Source organism: Protopterus annectens, chromosome 13.part0, assembly GCF_019279795.1.
Source record: "Protopterus annectens isolate FY-2018-M chromosome 13.part0, PAN1.0, whole genome shotgun sequence".
NCBI lineage: Eukaryota > Metazoa > Chordata > Ceratodontiformes > Protopteridae > Protopterus > Protopterus annectens.
Window position 1 is genome coordinate 1,127,228,644 of NC_056747.1, and position 27,498 is coordinate 1,127,256,141.

Consider the following 27,498-nt stretch of genomic DNA (forward strand, 5'->3'; position numbering starts at 1 on the left):
GCCCCGTTTCAAAGGCATGCCAGACGTTCCTCCTCTACAAAGAAAAGAGGCTCACAAGCAAGTTTTACAGTTACTTCACATAGGGGCCATTCAGCCAGTCCCTGTGTCAGAGAGGGGCCTAGGATTTTATTCTCGCCTGTTCCTTGTACCAAAGAAGGGGAACACGTGGAGACCAATTTTGGATTTATCTCTCCTCAACACGTTTTTGGACATTCCCAAGTTCAAGATGTTGACGTTACAACAGCTTTTACCTCTGCTGGGCAAAGATCACTGGATGGTAACTTTAGATCTCAAGGAAGCTTACCTTCATGTGCCTATAAGGCTAAGTTGCAGAAAGTATCTGCGTTTCGAGCTGGAAATTCTCATTATCAGTTCTCTGCATTGCCCTTTGGCTTATCTACTGCGCCCAGAGTATTCACAAAGGTTCTGGCTCCAGTGATAGCTTACTTCAGGCTTCAAGGAATTCAAATCTATCCTTACTTGGACGACTGCCTGATTCTGGCTCAAGTAAAGGAAGACCTTCTACAGCATCTGGAATATGTTATAGCAGTGCTAAGATGCCTAGGGTATTCTGTGAACGAAATAAAGTCCAGTCTAGTACCCTCTCAAGACATGTGCTTTCTGGGTGTAAGACTGAATACAGCAGCCCAGATGGCCTTTTAACCCCGGACAAACAAAAGAGTCTGTCACTTTACTTCCATCAACTATCTCATCAGTCCGTGCTGACTGCAAGGACAGTCCTTCAAGCATTAGGGTTCATGGCATCTTGTATTCTGGTGCTTCCCAATGCCAAACTGCATATGAGGAAGCTACAATGGTATCTCAAAATGTATGGACACAGCACTGCCAGGATTTGGACACTGTCATTCAAATAATACCTTGCATTCAAAAGGAATTTTGTGGTGGGCTCAGGAATGTCACCTAAACAAGGGACTCTCTGTGACCCGCCAGAGGCAAGTCAGATTCTAACGACAGATGCCTCGGACATTGCTTGGGGAGCTCATCTAAATGGAAAGTGGATACAAGACAAGTGGCCTGCCAGACTACAGCATCTACATATCAACATGAAGGAGATGTTAGCAGTCCAGTTTGCATTAATGGCTTTCAAGGAGTTACTTCTTCCAGGGCAGGTGTTGATTCTAACAGACAACACAACTGTCATGTGGTACATCAACAAGCAAGGGGAACACATTCTTATCCGCTATGCAGGCAAGCAATGATTTTATGGGAGACTGCGCTGAGCTTGCAACTAACTCTTCAGGCAAGGTTTCTGCCAGGAGCACAGAACTCCTTAGCAGATGTGTTAAGCAGACAAATCATGGATCCCCACGAGTGGAAACTGGATCTTCATGTATTTCAGAAACTGACAGTGTCATGGGGAACTCCAGACATAGATCTGTTCGCTTCTCCACTAAACCACCAGCTGCCAAAGTATTGCACAAAGGGGTTTCATCACACAGCTTGGAAAGTGGATGCTCTGTCTTTCAGTTGGAAAACCTTCATGTGTATGCCTTTCCACCTCTACCGCTTCTTCCAAAGGTACTGTTAAAGGTCAGACAAGACAGGCCAAGGATGATTTTGATAGCTCCAGATTGGCCTCGCAACACTGGTACCCACTTCACGGAGTCTGGTAAAGAAGCCTCCATGGCCTTTACCTCTGATTCCTCATCTGTTATCTCAGAAGGACGGTCATCTGCTCAATGTCAAGCTTCAATCTCTTCATCTCACAGCCTGGCATATTCTGTGTTGAAACACAGCAGGTCTCAGCTTCCTCAACAAGTTTTAAATGTGATTATGGAAGCTAGAAGGCCTAGTACTAGGAGAGTGTACGCAGAAAATGGAAGAGATTTTATTTTGGAGTACAGCAAAGAATTTGGAGATTTCAGAGCCTAATGTGAGTGTGGTTCTTCTATATCTTACTGAATTATTGGACAAAGGTTTGTCCTTCTCTTCCATAAAGATTCATGCTGCAGCAATTTCAGCTCACTATGATTGTGACCCACCTTTGTTTTCGCATCCTTTGTTCAAGCAGTTTCTTAGAGGGGCAAGAATATAAGACCCCACGAGCTCCTACTCCTGCTTGGGATCTCAATTTTGTGTTGGAAAAACTTACTCTACAACCTTTTGAGCCTGCAGCTACTGCTGAATTGAAATATTTGTCATGGAAGACTGCTTTTCTGTTGGCTATTACTTCTGCAAGAAGGGTGTCTGAGTTGCAGGCCCTTATGGCAGTAGAGCCCTTTTGATTTTCCACAAGGACAGGGTATCATTACGTACTAATCCTTCCTTTATGCCTAAGGTGGTTTCTAGTGTGGCTTTAAACCAAACTATTCATTTGCCTACGCTTTTGCAGATCCTCAAAATAAAGGGGAAAAGATTTTGCACACTTTAGATGTACACAGGCAATTGCGTTATTATTTGAGCAGGACTAAGAATTTTAGGCAGTCTCAGCAGTTACTTGTTTCTTTTGTTTTGAGTTCACAGGGAAAGCCTGTGTCAAAACAAACTATTTCTAGGTGGATTGGCTTTGCATTGCATTTTGTTATTCCCATCATGGCAAGGAGATTCCAGCTGGAATAAGGCCTCATTCCACTAGAGCTACTGACACTTCAACAGCATTTAAAAGGGGGATGGCAACTAAGGATATTCTGGAAGCAGCTACTTGGAGTTCAGTGCATACTTTCTCTAGGCATTATCACCTGCCTATATACTCTAAGACTAGGGCTGGTTTTGCCACAGCTGTTTTACAAGGCATGTTGTCAGCTCCTGCTACTTTATAATTTGCCAGCCTCCCTTACCTCTGCTTTGGGATTCTACCCAATAGTCAGGACTGCAGCAATGGAAGACGAAGAACATAGTACAGTTTTGTACCTACCATAAATGTAGATGTTCGAGGATTCCATTGCTGCAGTCCAATTCTACCTCCCTCCTTCCCCTCTGTGTTTAGGGGTGGTTGTGTAGGTGAGTTTACATGCTTATATTTTATATATATATATGTATATATTGTTGTATATATTATACATGTTTTTGGTGCAGGTTGTTTTGGGACTTGTCTTTTGGGTCTTCTGACATCTGGGGCAAGAAAAGACTGAGGATATGACGTCGGTCATGCGCATTAGTACCCTGACGTACTGACGTCAGTCTAATGCGCCCTGACCGACGCCAGCCTTATACTCTGGTATTCGGGCCGACTGGGACGCGGACTATACCCAATAGTCAGGACTGCAGCAATGGAATCCTCGAACATCTACATTTATGGTAGGTACAAAACTGTACTTTTTAAAAGGGCATCTGGTGCATGCAGCACGTATGGTGTCTGTTGATGAATTTATGGAGGAATGTCAGTATATAGTTAATATGTTTTTAAATAGACTAAGCAGTTGTATATTACATGAGGTAGTAACGAAGAGGAAAAATGGATTTTATAAACCGCTTTTAGGAAGCTCTGAAATTATAGTTACTCTGTCATTTGAACAAAATGATACAGGACAGCAAATAGTAGGGGCTGTGAAAAATAATAATTTTAATGCTCATAATGTCAATACAGGTTTACCTAATAAAGGAAATATAGCATTCATCACCACTTATACACAGGATTCAGAGAGAAGGATTTGGTGATGAAAAATTGGATTTTTATTAAGGGGGATGTGCAATTAACAAGTTTATTGGGAACTCAGCCGTCTATTATATATAAAAGGGATAGGAATCTGGAGGATTGGTGTAACACTTGTTACAAAGTACTTCAAAAGGAATAATAAAAATGTAATATGTGCAAATATTGCTCGTATGTTATGGAAATTGAACAAGTTTTTATTAACAACACCTTAATACAAATAAAAGGAAGGTATAATTGTAACACTTCCGGTGTTGTATATGCAGCAATATGCACACAATGTTCAGCTTATTACATCGGAAAAACTGAACGAAAACTAAAACAGCGCATTTATGAGCAGGTCTATGACATCAGTAGGCATTTGGAGAATAATGTATTATACAGACATGTAGCGCAATATTCAGTGCAGAATTTTAAATTTATAGTATTGGAACAAGTGGTTCCATCTCCTAGAAAAGGTCATTGAAAAATAATATTAGAATCCAAGGAATATTGGTGGCAGGTATATCTAAATGCTACACATTTTCCAGGACTAAATGATTCCATCTCTATTACTAGTATTTTAAAATTAAGGGCCTTGAATAGGTAATAATGTATATGTTGTATATAATGTATCAAATCGGCATTATTTATTAATTTATTTAGTTAATGATAGGTGGAATTTTATATATTTTATATATTTCAATAATATGTAGCAAATTTCTTACAATAGAATGGGCTTACATTTAATAATGGGTTCAAGTAAAATTCATAATACACGGGTAATATAGCATTCAGTATATATATTAGGATTTAAATATAGATATTAGGTTATGTATTTTAATGGTGAATGTATTGTGAAATATTTTATGGTTTATTAATGTGTAATTGTGTTAGTAAATCTTATAATAGTCAACAACAGATTTGGTGTAGCAAACCCACTTTTTAAAATCATGAATAATGAATGAACTGTGGAGTTGATTGATTAATTGAACAATTGGTCGTAGTGCACACAGTATATAATGCTCATAGTAGCACTTTTAAAAATGTCTGATGAAGGCTGGTGTTACACAGCCGAAAGTGCTTACCATTTTATTTATATATGTCGTAATAAATTTTAAGTAAAGTTATTCCGGTTGTCCGTTTATTGCTATAGTGCTTCTGGATTTGTTTCTCTCTCTATTATTTTTCATGTTTCTGCTCAACATGCAGAAAACACTTTTTTTTCTTTTTGCTTTATAGAAGTTTTAGTTTTCATGTTTCTTTTTTATCTGCTAATTTTAACTGTCAGTAAGTTTACTTTATCTTTGTAGACACTGTTGCAGTGCTAATAATTGATCATTCTGCCATGCAGAAGCCTGCGACCAGCCTGATTTCCAAAGTCTCTGTATCATCCCGTGTCAACAGATTTCTGAGGACTGATGTCTGGCTAGACTGCATCCGTTGGCACCATTTTCAGTTCTTACTAGCTTTGTGCAGCCTGACATGCTGCTCAATTTATCTAATGCATATAGTATGTCCGGTTGGCTTACTTTTCCAGAGTTGTCTCCACTCTTTCATACAAGTACCCAGTTGTAGAAGTAATAACTGCTTTAAGTGTGGGGAAACAAATTCCATTTCCATTAATAGTGTTCGTTTTGCTTGGGTCTTCAGCCGAACATTTCTAGTTCTTTCTAGGAATACCAAAGCCCCAAAAAGACGAAGGACTTCTTCCCCCAAGGGTCCACTCAGCCAGCTCCCACAAGAGGGAACAAGATTCTGCTCAAGAATATTCCTGGTCACAAAAAAGGAAGGCACCTGAAGATCCGTCTTGGACTTTTCAAAGCTAAACAAATTCCTTCACATACTAAAGTTCAAAGTGCTAACCCTGCTAAAACTACTGCCGGTGATCTTCCAGGGAGGTCTGTAAATTGACTCTTGAACTGAAAGACACCTACTTTCGTGTTCCTTTAGCCAAGGAGTACAGGAAATACTTTAATTTTCTGGCAGGAGTGTTTCACTACCATTTGGCTTACCTACTCACCCAGACTATTCAGCAAATGTCTAGCACCAATTACAACCCATTGTAAAACTTTAGGAGTTCACATTTACTCTTACCTGGATGACTGCCAGCCTGAAACTTCAGACAGCCCTCCATATCACCATGGATTGCTTCCAAAAAGTAAGCCTCACACTCAACCTACAAGTCTCAACTACAGCCATAGAAAAAATTCTCTTTCTAGGTCACTAATGAGCTCAGTACAGCAAAAGGCCTTCCAACCCCAAGACAAGGTCTCCTGTTTGACAAAACACACTGCAGAACCTATTTAAAAAGTAGGCAATCACAGCAAAGGAACTTCTAAGGGTGTTTAGCTACATGGCATCCTGCATCTTAATGTACCTCTTGCAAAGCTGCAGATGAGGAAACTCTAATGGTTCCAAAAAAAAAAATACTTAACATTCACAGCTATTATAAAACTCTCTTCCCCTGCTTGAAAAAGGAACTGTTCTCTGTTCTGGTGAAAATGGTGCGTTCTGTAGAACCCAGAGTTAAGCTTCTGTCTACCAGAGTCTGACACAAATATCACATCAGACATAACCTGGGGAGCAGACTTAAGATAGTTCAAAGTGAAGGGAATCTAGACTTCAGAACAAAGGAAACTGCACATAAACTAAAAATAAATGGCAGTGTTTCTAGCTGTAAAAAAAAAACCTACCAAAACAGCCTGACTACATGAACACTTCAGATCTGGATGGACAGCAACACAGTTGTTACATAAACAAGGGTGTAATACATTCTTGCACTTTGTGTAGTCTAGCAATAAAGGTATGGCTTCTGACACAGATTAAAGCTGTTAATAGTATCCTACATTGTGGGCCAGGACACCATAAGAGACTGTCCTAGCAGGGACCTTCTGGACCCAAAGATCGGATGCATCAGTGAGGATACCCCAATGTAGATCTCTGTGCCTCTTCTCCATTAAAAAGATAGTGCTCCAGAACCAACCAAACGGGGATGTTTGAGAGCAGATGCCTTTTTCAAATGGACAGACCTCTTCCTGTGTATGCCTTCCTTCCGTTACTCTTGACTTCAAGGGAGGTGAGACAGGCCAAGTGTGATACTCATAGCACATTTCTGGCCTAGACAGCATTGGTTCTCGCCCTTCTGTTAGCCTTCAGCAAGGAGATGCTCTATTCTTTCCCTGGGAATGGATCTACTCACACAATGAAAGGAGTCCGTCATTCATCTGCACCTGAGCACACTCGAGTCTAGAAGATTGAATTTTAACACTAAAGAATGCAACTTATTCTGCTGAAGAGTTATCTATCTTGAGAGGCAAGAGACTACCAGAAAATCATACTTCCCAAAGTGGAAAAAGGTTTTCTCTTTGGTGCCAGGCCAAAGGTTAGATACCACTTAAAGGTGGCATAAATCAAGTGCTAGAACACCTTTCAGAATTATTTAACAAGAGCCTTTCTTCAAGTATTGAGGTACATGGATCTGCCATTTTTATTTGAATACCTTCCTCACTATCTATACTAATTCCGATTTGAAACTGCTTCTAAAAGGTGTAATACACGTGAGACCACTCAGGAGCAATCCTGTTCCCTCTTGAGATCTCAACTTTTGGAAAAGCTTATCCTACCACCTTTTGAGCTAGCTGCCTCTGGCTCTCTAAAGATACTCACATGGAAGACCATCCTTTTTATAGAAATCTCAACTAGGTGGGTTTCAGAGCTGCAAGCCCTGATGTGCCAACAAACTTTCACTGTATTACACAGTTACCCTGAGAGCTAACTCTTTCATGCCCAAAGTAGTGTCAAGAGTTTTCTTTAAACCAAGCTATACATACCTATCCATGTTCTTCCATAATCCCTAGAATAAAGCTTACCAAATAGTGCTGTCCCAGGATGTGCACTGATATATTGTTGATACCTTAGCAGGACACAGTTTCCAAGTAGAGAAGATCAACTTTTGGTGGCCTTTGCAGAGGGGAAAAGGCAGGCTAGTCTCCAAACATACAGATTCAAAATGGGTAGCTAATGTATTACCTTTTTTGTTATACTCATCATGGAAAGCAACTACCAACTTCTGAGAGAGTGCACTTTGTGATACAGGGTGGTGGCCACTGCCTTCCTAAAAAGTGTGTCACCACTTGGGCTATCTTGGAAGCTGCCAACCTGGTCTTTTGTCCACACCTTTAGCAAGCACTGTTATTTAGGCATTGCATCCAGGTCTAGGGCAGGTTTTTCTACTACTGTTCTCCAGAGTCTTCTGTCCCAGGGGCCCTCAGACAGTCAACTACCCAATCTGTAGCATAGTCCTCCCAATAATTAATACTGCTTCGTGGCTATGAAGAGCATAGTACAGGTGTTGCAGTAACTGTAGTTTTGAGTAGTTCAGTGTTGCAATACCTACTCCCATAGTTTTTTTCTCCTATGGATGGGTATCCTAAACCTATCATCATTCCCCTCCTGTACCCACTTCCTCTCCTTTGTAGTCCACAGTCCCCCTCTCTCAAGATTTAGACAACTGGGAGGGCTGTGCTGTCCTCTGGCATTGGACTGACTACCATGGCCTAGAAAGACCTGAAGATGGCACCAATGGTCTTGTACCCTGATGTCCAGATGCCGGTCCTTAAGATGTTAGTCTGCTGGGGGTGGTGCAAAGATTCTGGGAATTGGACTGGTCGCCAGCTAATGTATGGCAGGAAGACCCCAAGAATCATTATTGCAACATTTATCTACTTGAACATCTACAATTATTGTAAATGTAACATTGGTATACTTTCTGCACATACCCAGAGCCTTTGGTAATGGAGGGTGTTTCTCAAAAGCCTGCCCATTTTTAGTTATTTCTTGCATTATAAATTATTCTGTTCTCATCAAATAAGCATTTAGCTCTCTTTTTTTTTTTTTTTTTTTTTATTAACTTTTGATGTGCAAAAGGAATTTTGCTGAAATCTAAAAGCTTTGGGTCCAAAAATTTTATTTTATTCTTTTCTTCTTGGGCTGTGCTTGCAAATGGTCTAACTCATTCCCTCCAGTAGAGCTCTTTTAAGTATGTACCTTTAACTCCCAGTGGGTGTGGCTTCAGTCTTTAAAATATTATCACCTCACAGTTCTACCAAATACTAATTGGCATAGCTCATATTTGAATACAGTTGTGCTTGCCATCATGTATGCTTCAAGATAAAATACTGATACCTTGTATGTAGCATGGTTTTGGAATTATTAATGCAAGTATGAACAGGCAATATTTGACGCCTAGAGGCGCAGTAGGAGGTAACTGCAGAAATGCCTGGAGACGTCCCTCAGCTGTAATGAGTTAAGATCAATGCACTGTCCTGATTTAAAAAGATACAAGTAAATAAAGAAATCAACTTAACGTGCATGTCTACTCTCTCTTGGCTCTATGCTGTTGTAGCAAAAGTACATCCTAATGTTATTTCTTGTCTGGCAGTTGCAGATTTTTCTCCAAGTGCTGTTATTTTCATTCTTCTCTTGAAGAAAGTAGTTGAATACCTTTATGATTTCCCCAGCAGCCTGCATGAATGGCGCTAGACCTTTCAGACTTGCTTAATCCACTTGAGATGAAGAATAAAACAAATTGTTGGATCCAAAGTTTTTAGGTTTAAGCAAAATTCCTTTCCCACAAAATATTTCCAGGGAGTCTGAGTGATATTTTAAATGAGAATCCAAGAGACTTGTGAATGCAGCTGTACCCTGGCACAGTGTCTCATCAAATGACCTAAAGAATACACGCACACCACACCAACCTTGCTGTCTCACAGCAAAACTTCCATGAGATCTGTTTTCGGACTGAATAATCTGGAGTTTGTATAGCATATGTAATGTAAATCACTGTAGCTAGCTCATTAACACTGTACACCCCATATCTAATAAGGGTCAGACTTGCAGGTACAGGGGGTGAGCTTTCCTTGTCCAGCACACGCACAACACAAGGAGTTGAAGAAAAATACATTGATTCAGTGTAGCTGAGAATACTGTGCTTTCTTTTGTAGATCTGATATGGTATGCATCTGTTGTGTTCACTCTGTTTACACAGAGCATATGCTTATTTGGATGAATTACCAGTACTTATTGAATTGATAATGTCCATTTCACTTTCTATGTAATCAGAAGCCTGAGTAAGTCCAATCCATACGAGTTTGAATGTGTGGGAATACTGTGCTTTTGAGCTGGAGGGAAGGGGTACTAGTGTGCTCGTTGTCTAGTAACATATTTGGGAAAAATGTGACTGCCATTGAATTCAAATGTAATGATACAGTTTGTCAATACACACTGAAATGTGAAGTCTGCCACAAGAACTGACAGTTTTGCAGGTCTCTGACTTTTCCTCAATATCTGTAGCTGTGGGTTTGCATAACTTTAAAGGGGAAGATGCCTTGTCCCTGAAGTAGCTTGATCTCTGACATGTAGTATTCAAGTAGCATGTTTGTCTAGGGAAAGAGTATAGGCAAACTTGCTCTTTCAGAAATGTCTGCTTTGGTGATGTTTCTGTGGGTACATTTGATATTTTACAGACTGGATGAATTATTTTCAACAGATTAAGTCTAACTTTTATTCCTACCTTGCATTGTTGCTGGGTGGTTAAGTATTGGGTAAAAGGTTGGCTAGTGCTGGTGTAGGGATGTGTGGTGAAAGTTTGAAGATGGTTAGTGTGCTAGGGAGATCGTAGGTAGGCGGCTACAACAGTGCAGTCCTACTCAAGAGGCTGTGGTAGCATTCTTTTATTGTTTGGTTTCATTTGGTGGCAAATGCTATGATCCATGCTTTCAGAAAGAATGGAAAAGGGCTATACTTAATGTTCATGGGTTGTTAATAGTCTAATGACCACCAAGACCCTTCCAAGCCTAGTCATGTACATCAAACTATTTGGTTCTAGAGTATCCTGGGTGTCTGGGAGGGGGTGGCACGTTAGTAGAGGTAATTAAGGATTCCTTTCACATCACTGTTGCAGTATTCTTTATAGATGGAATCTCCTGCCAAGGATAGCCCACTGTCCAACCAGTATACCAAGGCCTTTAGATCTTATAGGAACCATATGTCACATTTTTGCTCCTCATATCTCCCTTCTGCTGTACTGGTTACCAAGCCATCTTCTGTGCTCCATTAGGGTTTCCTTATCTTTTTCATGTTTTGTAGTACATTTGTGTTTTGTCGTCCAAGAAGGGGAAAATGTCCGTGTGGAAGGCAGATTTCCCATAAAAAACCGTCACAACTAGTGCCTTTTTTTCTTTGCTTGGGCGCTTCCCACTACTAGTGTTCTATCTGTCAAGTGCTTTTCCCCAAGACCCTATGTAGTCTTATCTTCCTTATCGATATACATTTAGGAGCAATGACTTAAACTGTTGGCGAGAAGGTGCTGTGGTGGATTCCTCCCATCCCGAGGCTCTGCTAAGAAAAAGACCAAAAACACCAGGCCTGTTGCTGTCCAGCCTCCCCTGGACATCTCTAAGGTAGTGAAAGCCCTGAAGACTGTCTGGAGCTTACCTCAGAGTCCTCTGCAGCGGCCCTGTTAGAGGGCCAGCATGGGTCCAGCTTCTCGCACATCCTCTGAGGCTTTTTCAACATCTTTTCCAGATGTTGAGGGAGAACCTTGACTGATTTTATTTCTAAGGGACTGAAGGATTACTCAGATTTTAGTAAGGGAAGAGAGCCCTAATTCTGATGGGAAGGCTTTGGTGGTTTCCCTGTGAATTCACTTCCCAGGTGGTCAGTCACTCCATAAAAATGGAGCTATGATGCAGCTGATGCCTCTTCCCAGGGCTGCTGCTTGTGATTCTGTGAGGCATCTGTGTCTTCAGGCATTACCTGAAATTAAAGCCAAACTTTTGGATGCCCCTCTTGATAACAAAACTCTTTTTGGGGCAGCTGCTGATGACCTATTTAAGACCCTGTGGGATAAGGGTAAGGTCTTGCAGAAAGCCAAACCATTTTTTTGTCTCTCCTTTGTACCTAAATTCCAGAGGAATTACCCTTGTGTCTGCCTTTGTTTTGTAGGCAGACTCAATCCACCTCCCAAATGTAAGAAGGGGTCTGAGTATTCCCCCTAATAAATCCATTCAGAAGCCTTCTTTTCTGGACAAGTCTGTCTCTATTTGACATTTGTCCGCCTCCTCCTTGGCTACGTTCCCTTGTCTCTCTGCCTCCTCTCTCCTCCCAATTGGCATCAGATCACCTCAGACTCTTTGGTGCTGTTTATCATTAGTCAGGGGGTATAGGTTTGCAAATCCCGCCTTTCAGGCATTCCACAACCACCAGTAGAATATCTTTCTCATTTCTCAGAGGTTTTACAGTCCTTTTGGATCAGGGCACCTTTCAGCCTGTTACACCCACCCAAGTGAGAGAGGGCTTTTACTCCAGAATGCTTGGTTTTGGTCACTCATAAGAAGGGTATGTGGAGACCAGTTATGCATCTTTTTCTGCTCAGTACCTCCCTTAAGGTCCCTTCTTTCTGCATGCTCTCTTCAGACCTATTTGTCTCATCCTCCTCCTGCAGGCCCCCATGGTTTCTCAGGACCTTAAGGATGCATGCTACATCCCCATTCACTCTGTTCAGAAAATGTTTACAATTCCCAGTTACTTGCTCTCATTTTCACTTCTTTGCTTTGCCTTTTGGGTTTTCTACTGCTCCAAAGATATTCAACAAAAGCTCCTGTCCTATCATTGCTTTTTGCAGGTTTTGAGGAATACAGATTTTCCTATATCCAGACAAAACTGCTCATTCAGACTCCTTCCAGCAGTCTGTACAATATCCATTGTACCACTTGTCTTAGTCTGGTGTTCAAAAAGTGAATCGTCTCACACAAAATGAGGGATCTCTTATCCAGCAATACCTGGGGGTTTGTGAGTTATGATTCCTTTTAGGCACCTTTTTTATTTTAATCTAGTCTTTTCCATTTAGACAATACTCTCCAGTGCCACTCTCACCATCAGGATCACATATGGATGTCCTTCAAGGATGCATCTGCCGTCATAACATATGGGTTGTCCTGCCTCAGGCAGCCCTTCGGTCGTCCGGATTCCAAAGTCTGGGTCTGGCCTCTGCTGATGTCGCACTTTCCCCAACGTCAGAGCGTCTGGGGTATAAAAGCATTAGCCGACGCCATTTTCCTCCGTCTTTCTTGCCACGCGGTGCCCGAAGCAGAAGCTGTTCGCAAGTGCCGGTCGGTCAGATCCAGTGAATTCAGCTACCGAAGACTTTGAAAAAGCTAAGTACCCCGTTGGGGACTCTTTCTTGCCTCAGCCGATGTCAAAGTAAATAATTGTTTAACTTGTGGGAAACAAATACCTCATAAGGATTTCAATTCCTACTGCCTTCCTTGCTTAGGCCCAGACCACGACGTATCGGCCTGTTCAGCCTGTGCTTCCTTCAACCGACGAACTCTTAGACGTCGGTCGGAGTTTGCAGAGGAATTTTTTGGGGCCAGTTTTGCATATAAAATGCCGTCAGAGACTCTGACTTCACATTTGGTGAAAAAACGGAAGGACAAGGACCGACACTCACGGCCCGCGGTTTCGGCTGAAACCACGGTAAGGCCTACCGCGAGTGTCTGTTTCGGCCGAAACAGAGTCCTCGGACATTCTTTCTTCTGAAACCGTTCAACCGACCACCGCGGCCCGGGAGGCCCCGGCTGAGTCTGCTACCGACTTACCTACCGAAACCAGTGTCCAGGAAATGTCCGACACCATACCCTTGGACATTTCTACTCCAGCACGTGGGGCAGCTTGGCCCCCTGCTTCCATGTCCATTAAGGCCTTTTCTAGGGCTAAAACTGCTAAGCTTTCCAAAGCTTTGCCTCCCAAGACTACCTCCCAGAGGCCTTCCTCTAGTTCCCAGATCCTCAGCCTTGCAGAGGACCTTATTTCTTTGATTAGAGGTTCACAACCACACCCGGACAGGGCCTCTCACCCTCCACCAGACAAAAGGCCCAGGACTGACCCCTCTGACCCACACTCTTCAGATGAGTCCACGGATGGATCTGAGTTGTCAGACCACCAGGAGGAGGCTTATTTGCCCTATGAGGATTCTGATGCTGAAGAATCTATCCCTTCGGCCTCCCCTCCTGAAGAGTTTTCCTTTGGTGAGACTCTACACTCCATGAGAGAGCATTTTCAATGGCAAGGTCAGGAATTCTCTGATTCTAGAAAAAGATTAAGGACCTTTTTACATTTGCCTCAACATAGGCCCTTAGCTATACCTCCTGTTTTGCATGTAATTGATGTGTACAATGATGTCAGTACAGCTCCTGATACTCTCCCTCCGGCCCCTGCCAAACCTGATGGATACTACAGGGTACCGGATTCTCATTTCCATCTGTATAAAGCCCATTCTGCAGACCCAGAAACTATTTCTCAGGGCCCTAAAGGGGTTGCGGCCGCCACTGCCAAAAATCCTCTACCCTCTGAAAGAGAGTCTAGAGCTTTAGAGAGATGGGGAAAGAAGGTATATACTTCTGCAACTCTTTCTGTCAGGGCATTAAATTGTCAATTTCATATGATACAGTACCAAGAGTATTTGTTAGATGCAATGAATAAGAAATTTTCTTCTCCTGAACCCCTTGACCGTAAATCCCTTCAGGATTTGGTACACAACTCTCAGCAGGTTAGTAATCATTTCTTAAAATGTGGCTATGATGCATTGGAGTCTTCATTTAGATCAGCTATGACTGGGGCAGTTATTCGTAGGCATGCCTGGCTGAAGGAACAATCTTTGCCAGACCATGTTAAAGCTAAACTCCTGGATGCTCCAATGGAGAAACAAAATTTATTTGGCTCCTCTGCTCAGGAGGTCTTAAAGTTTGAAGAAAAGGCAAAATCTGTGCAAACAGTTAAGGATTTCCTGCAAGTACAACCACCGAGATTCAGCAGAAACTGGCCTACTAAGAATTGGTCCTTTCCAGACTCGGACAGAGCCCTGAGAGGCAGGAACAGACGCCCCAGCGGCAGAGGCCAATCGAAGGGCTCCTACAGAGGCCGTCAGTGGCAACCTGCCAGCCAGAGAAGTAGTGCAACAGCAGCAACAACAACTACTACACCAGGACAGGCTCAATGACTTTACTCTGATTCCGCCTACCAGGGCTCAACTGGACGCACCCTTGGGCGGAAAGCTTGCTTTATTTTCAAAAAATGGCATTATATTACAAGGGACACATGGACACTGCAAATAGACAAAGGATACAGGTTCCACTTCCACACTTTGCCAAAAAGAAACGGAATGCCAAACCTACCACCAAATCAGAGGGCAGAGGCTTTAAAGCAGATCAACAACTTGCTTCAAATGAAAGCTATAGAAAAGGTACCACTTTCAGAACAAGGCCAAGGATTTTACTCCAGACTATTCCTTGTACCAAGAAAAGAAAATCAATGGAGGCCTATACTCGACCTGTCCGCACTGAATACTTACCTCGTGCCAAAATTCAAGATGCTGACCCTACAGCAACTTCTTCCCATGTTGGGCAAGGAGTCTTGGCTGGTGACTCTAGATCTCAGAGGCATACCTGCACGTCCCTATTCGACCAAGTTGCAGAAGACGCCTCAGATTTCTTGCAGGATCAGAGCATTATCAATTCTCAGCATTGCCCTTTGGCTTATCTACTGCGCCCAGAGTATTCACGAAATGCCTGGCATCAGTAATTGCACACTGCAGATTTCAGGGGATTCAAATCTACCCATATCTGGACGACTGCCTTATACAAGCGGACAACAAGGAAAATTTGATAAAGGATTTGGCCTATGCCATCCACCTGCTACAGGCCTTGGGATACACAGTCAACATCCAAAAGTCAAGACTTGTTCCATCCCAAAGGATAACCTTTTTGGGTTGCAGATCTGGACACAACCACCCAAATGGCCTTTTTCACAGAATAAAAACAAAAACAACTTCCGGATTACTTCATGTTTCTGACGAGACAAACTCCGCTTACTGCAAGGAAAATCCTGCAGGCCCTGGGTTACATGGCATCCTGCATAATTCTGATACCACAGGCCAGGCTGCATATGAGAAAATTACAATGGTACCTAAGGAGTGTATGGTCTCAACACAGTCACAGTTTAGAAACTTTGATACCAATCATTCCTTGCCTTCAAAAGGAATTTCTGTGGTGGGCACAGGCCTGCCAGTCCAACAGAGGGTTGCCTTTCAACAAACCAAAAACAAAACAAACCATCACCACGGACGCTTCAGACCGAGGATGGGGAGCACACATGGAGGGAAAATGTATCCAAGGCCTATGGTCTCAAGGGCAGCTACGCATGCACATAAACCAAAAAGAAATGCTGGCAGTGACGCATGCAATCGAGGCTTTCAAATCCTTCCTCCAACAAGGCCACCTGTTGATAAGGACAGACAACACCACGGTCATGTGGTACATAAACAAGCAGGGAGGCACACACTCCTACCCTCTATGCCGGCTGGCTATGAATCTATGGGAACTATGCCTGAAACTCAATATCCAACTACAGTCACAGTTCGTGCCAGGAAAAGAGAATACACTGGCAGACAGCTTAAGCAGAACTACCATGGATGCACACGAATGGATGCTGCACCCAGACATCTTCCAACTCGTAGCAAAGGCATGGGGAATGCCGGAGATAGATCTGTTCACCTCCCCCATCAACCATCAACTGAAGACATTCTGCTCAAGGACATACCACCCACAAGCTTGGAGGGTGGACTGTCTCTCTTTCAGCTGGAGAGCTCTAAAAGTATATGCCTTCCCACCTCTCCCATTAATGTACAAGGTTCTACTGAAGATCAGGGAGGAACAGCCAAGAGTGATTCTGATGGCGCTAGACTGGCCAAGACAACACTGGTATCCATTATTGAGAAGCATGTCACAGGCAAAACCATGGCCTCTCCCCCTATGGCCTTTTCTTCTGACGCAGAACAATTTCAAGATCATGCATCCCAACTTGAAAACATTGCAGCTAACTGCCTGGAAAATTCCTTAAATCCCAAACAAAATGTTTTATCACAGAGAGTGAAGGACATTATCATGGAAGCTCGCCGGCCTTCCACAAGGAAGACATACTCGGCTAAATGGAAAAGATTTCTCATTTGGAGCACATCAAGTCACAGATGTGACTGTGGCAAGCATGACACACATTCTGGAATACTTAGCAGAATTGTTCCACAATGGCCTGTCCTATTCTTCCATCAAGATTCATGCCTCAGCAATTTCAGCAGCATACAATGTGGATCCCCACCTATCTTCTCACACCCTCTACTCAGGCAATTTCTGAGAGGGATCAAAAATATTAAACCTCCAAGAAAACCCCCTCTACCTACTTGGGATCTCAACTTTGTGTTGGAGAAACTAACACTTCCTCCTTTTGAACCAGCAGCATCAGCGGATCTGCAGTTTCTGTCTTGGATAACTGCATTCCTTCTGGCAATAACTTCAGCAAGAAGAGTATCCGAGTTACAAGCATTAATGGCAGTACAGCCATTTCTTATCTTCCATCAGGACAGAGTTTCACTAAGAACCAATCCTACTTTTATGCCAGAGGTGGTATCTAGGGTATCCTTGAACCAAGCTATTCAAAATGGATAGGAAATTGCATTTGATTTTGTTACTCTTTTCATGAAAAGACAGTTCCTGAAAACATCCGGCCTCATTCCACAAAGGGCCACTGCCACCACTACAGCCTTCTTACGAGGGGTGGCTACCAAGGACATTTTAGAAGCTGCTACTTGGAGCTCCGTGCATACATTTGACAAACATTACAATCTACCTTTATACTCCAGGTCCAGAGCAGGTTTTGCTACTGCAGTCCTGCAGGGGATCTTAACTACACCATCCTTTTCTTAGTACCTCCTCCCCCAGATTGGCTGTGGTATTCTACCCATATGTTATGACTGCAGATGCATCCTTGAAGGACATAGTACAGTTTTGTACCTACCATAAATGTAGATGTCCGATAGGTATGCATCTGCAGTCAGGTTTACCCTCCCTCCTACCCCTCTGTGGTATTCCTAGGGTACTTACCCCTCTTTTAGCTAGCTGGGGGGATCTATTAGTGTGTGTGTGTGTGTGTGTGTGTGTGTGTGTGTGTGTGTGTGTGTGTGTGTGTGTGTGTGTGTGTGTGTGTGTGTGTGTGTGTGTATGTAATTTTGCAAATGTTTGGAACTTTATTGCATTTATCCAAATTTAGCCTTCTTAGAGGGCACCTGGGGCAAGAAAAACTGAGTAAAATGGCGTTGGCTGATGCTTTTATACCCCAGACGCTCTGACGTCGGGGAAAGTGCGACATCAGCCGAGGCCAGACACAGACTTTGGAATCCGGCCGACCGAAGGGCTGCCTGAGGCAGGACAACCCGTTTGTTATGACTGCAGATGCATACCTATCGGACATCTACATTTATGGTAGGTACAAAACTGTTCTTTCTCTCATTTGTGATCTGCTCCATGCTGGGTTGGCATATTCAGTTAAAGCTCATATTTCAGCAATCACTGCTAGTCAGCCCTTGACACCTCCTTTGGCCTCTGAGTTCAAGCAATTTCTTAAAGGCATCCTTCATATCAGGCCTCCCAGAAAGCCCTTTCTGCCTTCTTGTGACCTCAGTTTTGTACTTTAAAAATTGACTCTGGCTCCTTTTGAACCTCATAGTTCAGCTTCCTTACACCATTGTACTCTGTTAAAGTGGGGGCCAACAGAACAGTCTTCCAAGAGTGTGACAGTCTTCCAAGAGTGTGTTTGAACTTCAGAATGTCCTTCAAGAATGCAACTGCAGTCATAACATATGGGTTGTCCTGCCTCAGGCAGCCCTCGGTCGGCCGGATTCCAAAGTCTGGGTCCGACGTCGGCTGTCGCATTTCTCTCCGATGTCAGAGCGGCTGGAGTATATAAGCATCAGCCGACGCCATCTTCTTCAGTCTTTCTTGCCGCGCGGTGCCCGAAGCAGAAGCAGTTCGCAAGTGCCGGTCGGTCAGCTCCTGTATTCTTCGAAACCGAAGACATCAAAAAAGCTAAGTACCCCGTTGGGGACCTTTTCTTACCTCAGCCGATGTCAGAATTAACTGAAAAAGTAAATAATTTTGTCTTGTGGTAAACCAATACCTCATAAGGATTTCCATTCTTACTGCCTCCCCTGCCTTGGCCCAGACCACGACGTCTCGGCCTGTGCCGCCTGTACTCGCTTCAATAAGTGCACTCTCAGGCGCCGGGCGAAGTTCACTGAAGACTTTTTTGGCGAAAAGTTTGCTTACATAATGCAATCGGAACATCCGGCTACACATTTCTAAAAAACGGAAAGACCGGGTCCAACCGACCTCGGCCCGCGTCTTCCTCAGACTCCACGCCAAAACTTACCGTGAGTGCCCCGGTTCCCTCTGAGGCGGGTATTCCACCTCTTGGAACCGAAGACACTGCACTACCGATACCTCCGACACCGGAGTCCACACCGACGCCAATTATTGATTTCCCTCCGGATACTGTAACCGAGGAAATGCCCGAGACTATTGCTGTGGATAAGGTTACCCCTGCATATGGGGCTGCCAGGCCTCCCATGTCTGTCTATCAAGGCCTACACACGTGCTAAGGCAGCAAGCCAGGCCAAGCATCACTCTGCTAAAACCTCGCCTCAGCCTAACCCTGAAGCTCAAATTAGGTCCTTGGCCGCAGATCTAATTTCTATGATCAGAGGCTCCCAGGCCCATCCTGAGAGAGGATCCCAGCCTCCTCCTGATAAGAGGCCCAGGGTTGAAACCACCTGACCCCCTTTCTTCAGATGAGGATTATGGGGACTGTGCTTTCCGAATCCCAGGCACCCCCTTTTCAGACTTTCGAGGATTTGGATGCAGAGGACTCCATTCCTTCGGCCTCTCCTCCTGAGGATATTTCTTTTGGGGAATTTCTGCATCCCAAGAGGGAGCATTTCTAGTGGCAAGGTCAGGAATTTTCTGATTCCAGGAAGCGCCTTCGAACTTTCCTTAAAAAGCCACAACACAGACCCTTAGCTATTCCTCCTGTGCTTGATGTGTTGGATGACCTTTACTCTGACTCCAGTGCTACCCCTGATTCTCTGCCCCCGGCTCCTGTCAAGCCTGACAGATACTATAGGGTCCCTGAAACCCATTCTCATTTCTTTAGGGCCCATGCTGTAGACTTGGAAACTATTTCCCAGGGGCCTAAGGGGGTTTCTGCTACCACTTCCAAAAATCCTTTGCCTTCCGACAGAGAGGCAAGGTCCTTAGAGAGATGGGGTAAGAAGGTTTACACCTCTACAACCTTAACTATGAGCGCTCTCAATTGTCTGATTCATATGTTTCAATATCAGGATTCCCTGTTGGATGATTTACAGAAAAAATTAGCCTCTCCTGACCCTTTAGATAGGAAGTCTTTGCTGGAGGCTGTCCATAACTCTCAGCAGGTTAGTAATCATTTTCTGCAGTGTGGATATGATGCATTGGAAGCTTCATGTAGGGCAGCTATGACAGGAGCGGTCATTCGTAGACATGCATGGTTAAAAGAGCAACCCTTACCGGATCATGTTAAGGCAAAGCTACTGGATGCTCCCTTGGAAAAGAACAAACTTTTTGGTGATAATGCTAAAGATGTGTTAAAGACCATTGAAGAAAAAGCCAAGTCAGTTCAGATGGTCAAAGATTTTCTCCAGGTTCAGCAGGAACTGGCCTTCTAAAAACTGGTCATTCCCAAATCCTGAAAAATTTCAAAGGGGCAAGAACAGGCGTGCCCGTGGCAGAGGGCAATATAGAGGATCCTACAGGGGACGCCAATGGCAACCAACCAAAGAAGTGACCACAGGGGTTTCCCCTGTCACTCAGGGACAATCTCAATGACTTGACTCTAACTTCTCCGACCAAGGAGCAAAAACAAGCCCCTTTGGGAGGAAAGTTATCTGTTCTCAGAAAATTGGCACAAACTGATAAAAGACAAATGGATATTGGACATTATAGATCATGGTTACAGGTTCTATTTTCATACCTTACCAAGACAACAAGGCATGCCAAATCTTCCACAAAATCAAAAGGCAGAGGCTATCAAGCAAATTTCTCTGCTGGCTCAGATCAAAGCAATAGAAAAAGTGCCTCAACAAGAACAAGGTCAGGGGTTTTACTCAAGACTGTTCCTTGTTCCAAGAAAACAAAATCAATGGAGACCGATACTGGACTTGTCCGCTTTAAACACTTTTCTCATAGTACCAAAGTTCAAAATGCTGACCTTACAGCAGCTCCTTCCCATGCTGGGCAAGGGTCTTGGCTGATTACTCTGGACCTCAAGGAGGCATACCTGCATGTCCCTATCAGACACAGCTGCAGAAGATACCTCAGATTTCTTGCAGGGCCAGAGCATTATCAATTCTCAGCATTGCCTTTTGGCTTATCTACTGCACCCAGAGTATTCACGAAATGCCTGGCATCAGTAATTGCTCATTGCAGACTCCAGGGGATTCAAATCTACCCCTACCTGGACGATTGCCTCATACAAGCGGACAACGAACTAACCTTGACAAAAAACTTGAATTATGTCATACACTTGCTACAGGCTTTGGGGTACACGGTCAACTTTCAAAAGTCAAGACTTCTACCATCCCAGCAAATAACTTTCTTAGGAGCCAAACTAGACACAGCCTCTCAAATGGCCTACTTGACAGAAGACGAGCAAGAGCAGTTAACTCATTACTTTAAAAGTTTAGCAAAACTCTCCCAGATGACTGCAAGGAGATTCCTACAAGTCCTGGGGTTCATGGCATCTTGCATTCTCCTGGTCCCACTAGCAAGACTACACATGAGAAAACTTCAATGGTATCTAAAGAGCTTATGGTCTCAGCACAACAACCTAGAAGCAATTATCCCACTCATTCCATGCCTTCAAAAGGAATTTCTATGGTGGGCCTCAGCAAGTCAGTCAAATACAGGCATGCCGTTCAAAAAACCTCAGACAACACAGACCATTACCACAGACGCCTCAGGCCATGGATGGGGGGGCACACATGGAAGGCAGATGCATTCAAGGACAATGGAATCCAAAGGAAGAACATCTGCATATCAACCAAAAAGAAATGCTGGCAGTAATGCATGCCATCGAGGCCTTTGGACATCAACTTCATCAAGGCCACCTTCTAATAAGGACAGACAACACCACTGTGATGTGGTACATAAACAAGCAGGGAGGTACTCACTCTTACCCCCTTTGCAGGCTAACAATGAATCTTTGGGAAAAATAACTGAGTCTGAACATACAGTTACAGTCCCAATTTGTTCCAGGCAGAGACAATGTTCTGGCGGACAGTCTAAGCAGGAATTTCCTAGACCCACATGAATGGAGGTTACATCCAGACACCTTTGCACAACTAACCTCGGCATGGGGCAGGCCAGACGTAGACCTATTTGCCTCCCAACTCAATCATCAGCTACAAAAGTTCTGCTCAAGGACAAATCATCCACAAGCATGGAAGATAGATGCTCTCTCATTCAACTGGAGCTCCCTAGTCATCTATGCATTTCCACCTCTGCCACTGATGACCACAGTGTTACTAAAGATCAAAGCAGAGCAGCCAAAGGGAATCCTAATAGCTCCGAACTGGCCGAGACAACACTGGTACCCACTACTACGGAGCATGTGTCACAACAAACCGTGGGCCCTTCCCAAATGGCCTCAACTGTTGACTCAACACAACTTCAGGACAGCTCATCCCAACCTCCAGACTCTACAGCTAACAGCTTGGAAGATCACATAAATAACCTCAATTTATCTCTCTCCAAGGAAGTTCAGCGGATACTAACAGAAGCCCGCAGACCATCCACCAGAAGGGCTTACTCAGCCAAATGGAAGCGTTTCAGCATTTGGAATACCAACAAGTGTCAAGATGCATCAGTACTGAGCATTCCACTCATTCTGGAGTACTTGGCAGAATCCCTAAATAAGGGACTTTCATACTCTTCCATAAAAATACATGCTAAAGCTATCTCAGCTAGATACAATACTGACCCACCTGTGTTCTCACATTCTTTGCTAAGGCAATTTCTTAGAGGGATCAAGAATATAAAACCTCCAAGAAAGGCACCAGTACCAGCTTGGGATCTCAATTTTGTGTTAGAAAAATTGACTCTACCTCCCTTCGAGCCAGCAGCTTCAGTGGATTTACAATTTCTATCCTGGAAGACAGCTTTCCTGCTGGCCATTACCTCAGCTAGAAGGGTTTCAGAATTACAGGCACTAATGGCAATACCACCCTTCATAATCTTCCACCGAGACAGGGTCTCCTTACGAACCAATCCTCCCTTTCTGCCAAAAGTGGTATCTAGGGTCTCTCTAAATCAGGCAATTCACCTGCCTACTTTCTTCCCCAATCCTGAAAACAAAGGGGAAAGACTGTTGCATACCTTGGACATACATAGACAACTTCTCTACTATCTCGACAGAACCAAGATCAGTAGGAAGTCCGATCAGCTATTTGTAGCTTACGCTCCTGGAGTACAGGGAAAAGCAATTTCCAAACCGACCATTTCAAAATGGATTGGACATTGCATCAGATATTGTTATTCCTTCCATGGAAAGAGTGTGCCAGCCAATATCAGACCACACTCTACCAGAGCTACAGCCACCTCCACAGCCTTCTTAAGAGGGGTGCCTACAAAGGATATTCTAGAAGCTGCTACATGGGAGCTCCGTGCATACATTTTCCAAACACTACAACCTCCCTTTATTTTCCAGATCCAGAGCAGGCTTTGCTTCGGCAGTCCTGCAGGGATTGCTAGCTACACCATCCTTTTCCTAGAGCATACCACCTCCCCCAGCTAAGCTATGGTATTCAACCCATATGTTATGACTGCAGTTGCATTCTTGTACAGTTTTGTACCTACCATAAATGTAGATGTCCGATAGATATGCAACTGCAGTCGGGTTTTCCCTCCCTCCTTCCCCTCTATGCCTTGGGTCCACTCCTCTCCCTGTTATTCTTAGCTGAGGACATCTGTTATGGTGTATCTGTTTATTGCTTACTTATTTGTCTGGAAACCTATTTTTGTTTTACAAATTTGATTTTAGCCTTCCTTGGAGGGCACCTGGCATCTGGGGCAAGAAACACTGAAGAAGATGGCGTCTGCTGATGCTTATATACTCCAGCCGCTCTGACATCGGAGAGAAATGCGACATCAGCCGACGTCGGACCCAGACTTTGGAATCCGGCCGACCGAGGGCTGCCTGAGGCAGGACAAACCCATATGTTATGACTGCAGTTGCATATCTGTCGGACATCTACATTTATGGTAGGTACAAAACTGAACTTTTTCATAGCCATTCTTTTTTTTTTTTTTTTTCACAGAAACTGGGTGTCTTTTTAAACTAATCCTCATATACCCAGGGTGGTTATTGAGTTGTCCCTTAATCAGTTTATTCCACTTTCTTCCCTTTTTTCTTCTACAGTCTGCCAGTGTGAAGGTGCTTTAAACCCTGAAAATGCATAGACAGCTTGGGTATTTGGATAAAATAAAGGAAATTCACAAATCTGAGCAACTTTGTTTTTAATCCCAGTATTTTGGGCTTGGTAGTTTCCAAGCAAGCCGTCTCAACTTAAATTTTTAAGTCCATTTCTTTTTTTTACTTTTCATGGCAAATGTCTCTGTTTTCTGTAAAGGCCTCACCTGGTGCCTTTTTAAGGGTTTGGACAGCATTTCCATTCTTGAGGCTGCTACTTGGTCTTCTGTTCATAACATTATAAATTGGATCCCAGGGTCAGGGTGGATTTTGCCAGGGCTATTCTGCATGGGTTTGTAAAGGGCTCTTCTGTGCACTCCTCCTTCCACCTTGGCTCTTGTACTGTCCTTTCTGTAAAGAATATTGTACTGTCCCCTTTGTAAAGAATATTGTAACAGTGATATGGAAGGACATAAGTACAGATGTGTAAACTCTTATAGTAGTAGGTATTCTTGTCTTCACTGTTGGTATTCGGTCCCTCCCTCCTCTTGCCTTGTTTCTAGGTCTTGCCTATGTTGTTTTGCTGCCCCCCTGTCCGAAGAGCCCTTACTTCATTTTCCTTATTTTACATTTGTTGACGGGGTTAGTCTGACTGAGCTAAGTATCCCTTTTTCAGCAGAGGCCCGGGGAGAAAAGCTCCACAGTTATATTATGTTAAGTGTCAGTGGGTAACAATGTGTACATAAAATGAAATGTTTTGTCAGAAAAATAATGGTGGAAAAAAAGCATACATAAGAGAATTTATTCAATACGAACCTTCTCAAACAGTGAAGAGTTTAAAGTGTATGTAGTTATTTCATGAGATATGTGACATTAGGAATGGAGACGAGATGGAGAAGAGTGATACTTTGAAGAGGTCTCTCAGCTAAAAAGATTTGAAGTTTTGGTGATTACATATGAATTAATGGGCTAGATCAGGGAAGATGTATGCAGAGGCAGGACCAGTGAGTTTGGAGGGTGTTAGTGGCAGTTTTGAATTGATTTGGATGCTTAAGGGACCAGAGTTCTAGTGATAATTTGTTCCATGATAGGATCGTAGCTGTAGAGGTTGCAGTCGAATTTTTAGTCTTAGGTTTGTATATTTAAGGAAGGTTAAGGTCAGAGCTATGCACGGACCTAGTTGGGGGAATATTGAGAGATGAGGCGAGTTAGGTTAGGGCAGAAAGATTTCAGGTATAGTATGGAGTGAATTATTTGTAGTTGAGAGAGTAGAAGCTGGTGAGGTAATTCCAGCTAGTTTAGGTATCTTAGTGAAAGACAATGATGCAACATGATTTTAAGTTTGGTGAGCAGCGAATCTGGCAACTTTGTTGGCAGACTCTAGTTTAGTTAGTAGTGAGGAGTTGAGATTCCTCCTGGATATACATATTTTCTTTGTCCCTGAGGATATTTTGTACTTCCTGAGGCAGTTCAGTTCTGAGTATTTGCCTCTGCACATCACCTGTATGCCCTACACCCTGTGTGTGGAGCATATATGGTGCCTTGAAGATCTAATGGCTTTGGCATTCTGGCTGGGTGTTGGGCTATCCTTGGCAGAAGATCCCTTATGTAAAGAAGCTGCTGTAAAGAGTACTGGGATAGTGAAGAGGACATCTGGATTTTACACAACTGTACTATTTGCAAGGAGGTTGCTACTTTAATACTTTTCTTGACAGTTAGTCCATATAGGATATGGGGGGGGGGAGGCAGACCAGGGGTTAATTTGCAATTTTCCATACACTTTTAAAGGTTTTATTTGACAAATCATGGATGAACCGTGGAATAGGCTTCCCTCCATGTAAACATAGCGCTGACACACTGGGACACCTCTGTCTCTCTAGAACATTCTGTTTGTGTCAAGTGAAGGCAGAGAGATTCCACCTCAACAGCCTGTAGAAGACCAATTGCAGGGACCTAGCCTTTAGCTGATTAGTGTAGGATATGTTGTTTTTGCCCTGAATTTTCCTGGTCAACTTTTTTGTGGGCATTCCAACTGTTAGAAAGGAGGCATTATAATCAATGATGGGTCTTATAAGGGCTGAATAAAGTGGTGCTGTGACTTGAATCTGGATGCCATACCCTTGCCTATAAGCTTGGTGATGTAGAATGATTTTTCTTACCTTAGCTACATGTTGATCAAAGGCCAGATTGCTGTCTACATAGGTTGCCAGATCCCATACTACTTGAGTCTTGTGGGTGTTTTGTTAATGAAATAATTAACTTTGACATTTTCCCCAAAAGCACATAGTAATGCATTTTTGGCATATAGTTTCATGCCATGTATTTGGCACCAGTCATTTTTCTGTAACACCCTCCTGCTAGATGTCTATAACCGCTCCCAATTTAGTCATCCATAAACTTGGTGAATCAGAGGCCTTGAATGTTGGCCTTGATTTCCGAGAAATAGATGCCAAGTAGGAACTGGTCCAACACTGAGACCTGGGGTACTCCTCTAGTTACTGGTCTCTTGATGGACGTGGTCTCACTGATCCTGACTTTGTGTGTCTTGCCTGTATAACAGCTGGCAATCCAGCAAGTTGTGTAGGGATTCATGCCTTGCTCCGAGTGCTGGACAGCAATGCTGTGGGGTATTGTAGTTAATGCCCTGACTAGGTCAAGATACCCACATCATTTGTATTGGTGACCCTCTCAGAGGGTCTACCAGATTAAGTAGGCATAACCTTCAATTAAGACCAAAAAGGAATCCGTCCATTGTTTGTAGGTTGCCCATGCCCCTGTTTATCACTTCCATGATGATTTGTTCCATTGGTTTGAATATTTGGCTTGTATGTCTACAGTTTACAGATGGTTACTCCGATGTGTTCTTTTCTGTTAACTAGGGTTATTGCCAGAAAAATGACCTCTGAAGATGCAACACTTCATTGCTGGTTGTATTGTAAACTTAAGAGACAGCCATATTTTATTTTGTCTTGACCATGGCAGCATCGGCTTCACACTCCACCTTTGTGATTTTTGAGGAGCATTTTTTTTACATAAGCTGCACGTGTTGGTGACTGGGGAGTAAATCAGTCCTGTGGCTTTTTTGTCTTACTATCTTGATTTATAACTAATAAATGTGGTGTACACCTTGCCATAGTACTTAACTGTTTTTATGTAGATGAATAAAATGAGAATAAGCAACTACCACAACCCCTCTTCATTTGCGAAAACTAAGCCCACCTCCACATTTTAGTAAGCAAGTTGGTAAGCAGCACCCTCTTCCCGTATCAGTGGCATCAAATAGTTAATGTGTTGTTGCTGCTTGTTATGCATTAATCATGGTTTGTCTCAAGTGTTTGTTTCTTTATTGCACAGGAGAAGCCAAGAACTTCAGTACCAGGCTCTAGACTTCTGAAAGGTTTGTGCACTTTCTATATTTTAAAAGTTCTGTTAACTGAACATAGAATCTCTTTGAATCAGGTTGACAAAGTACTTTGTCACAAGATAGAAAAAAGGGCATAAAATTCTGAAAATTT

General features: G+C 43.2%; 1 protein-coding gene across 6 annotated transcripts in view; it reads left to right on the forward strand.

The window, feature by feature from the left end:
- The window catches only part of DBF4B (DBF4 zinc finger B), a 235,744-nt gene that overhangs the window by 180,297 nt on the left and 27,949 nt on the right, over positions 1-27,498 (forward strand). For all 6 annotated transcript variants that reach the window (XM_044055101.1, XM_044055098.1, XM_044055096.1 and 3 more), the window contains one exon: positions 27,338-27,380. In XM_044055101.1, coding sequence (XP_043911036.1) covers positions 27,338-27,380 — 43 coding nt within the window. The remainder of the gene's footprint in view (positions 1-27,337; positions 27,381-27,498) is intronic.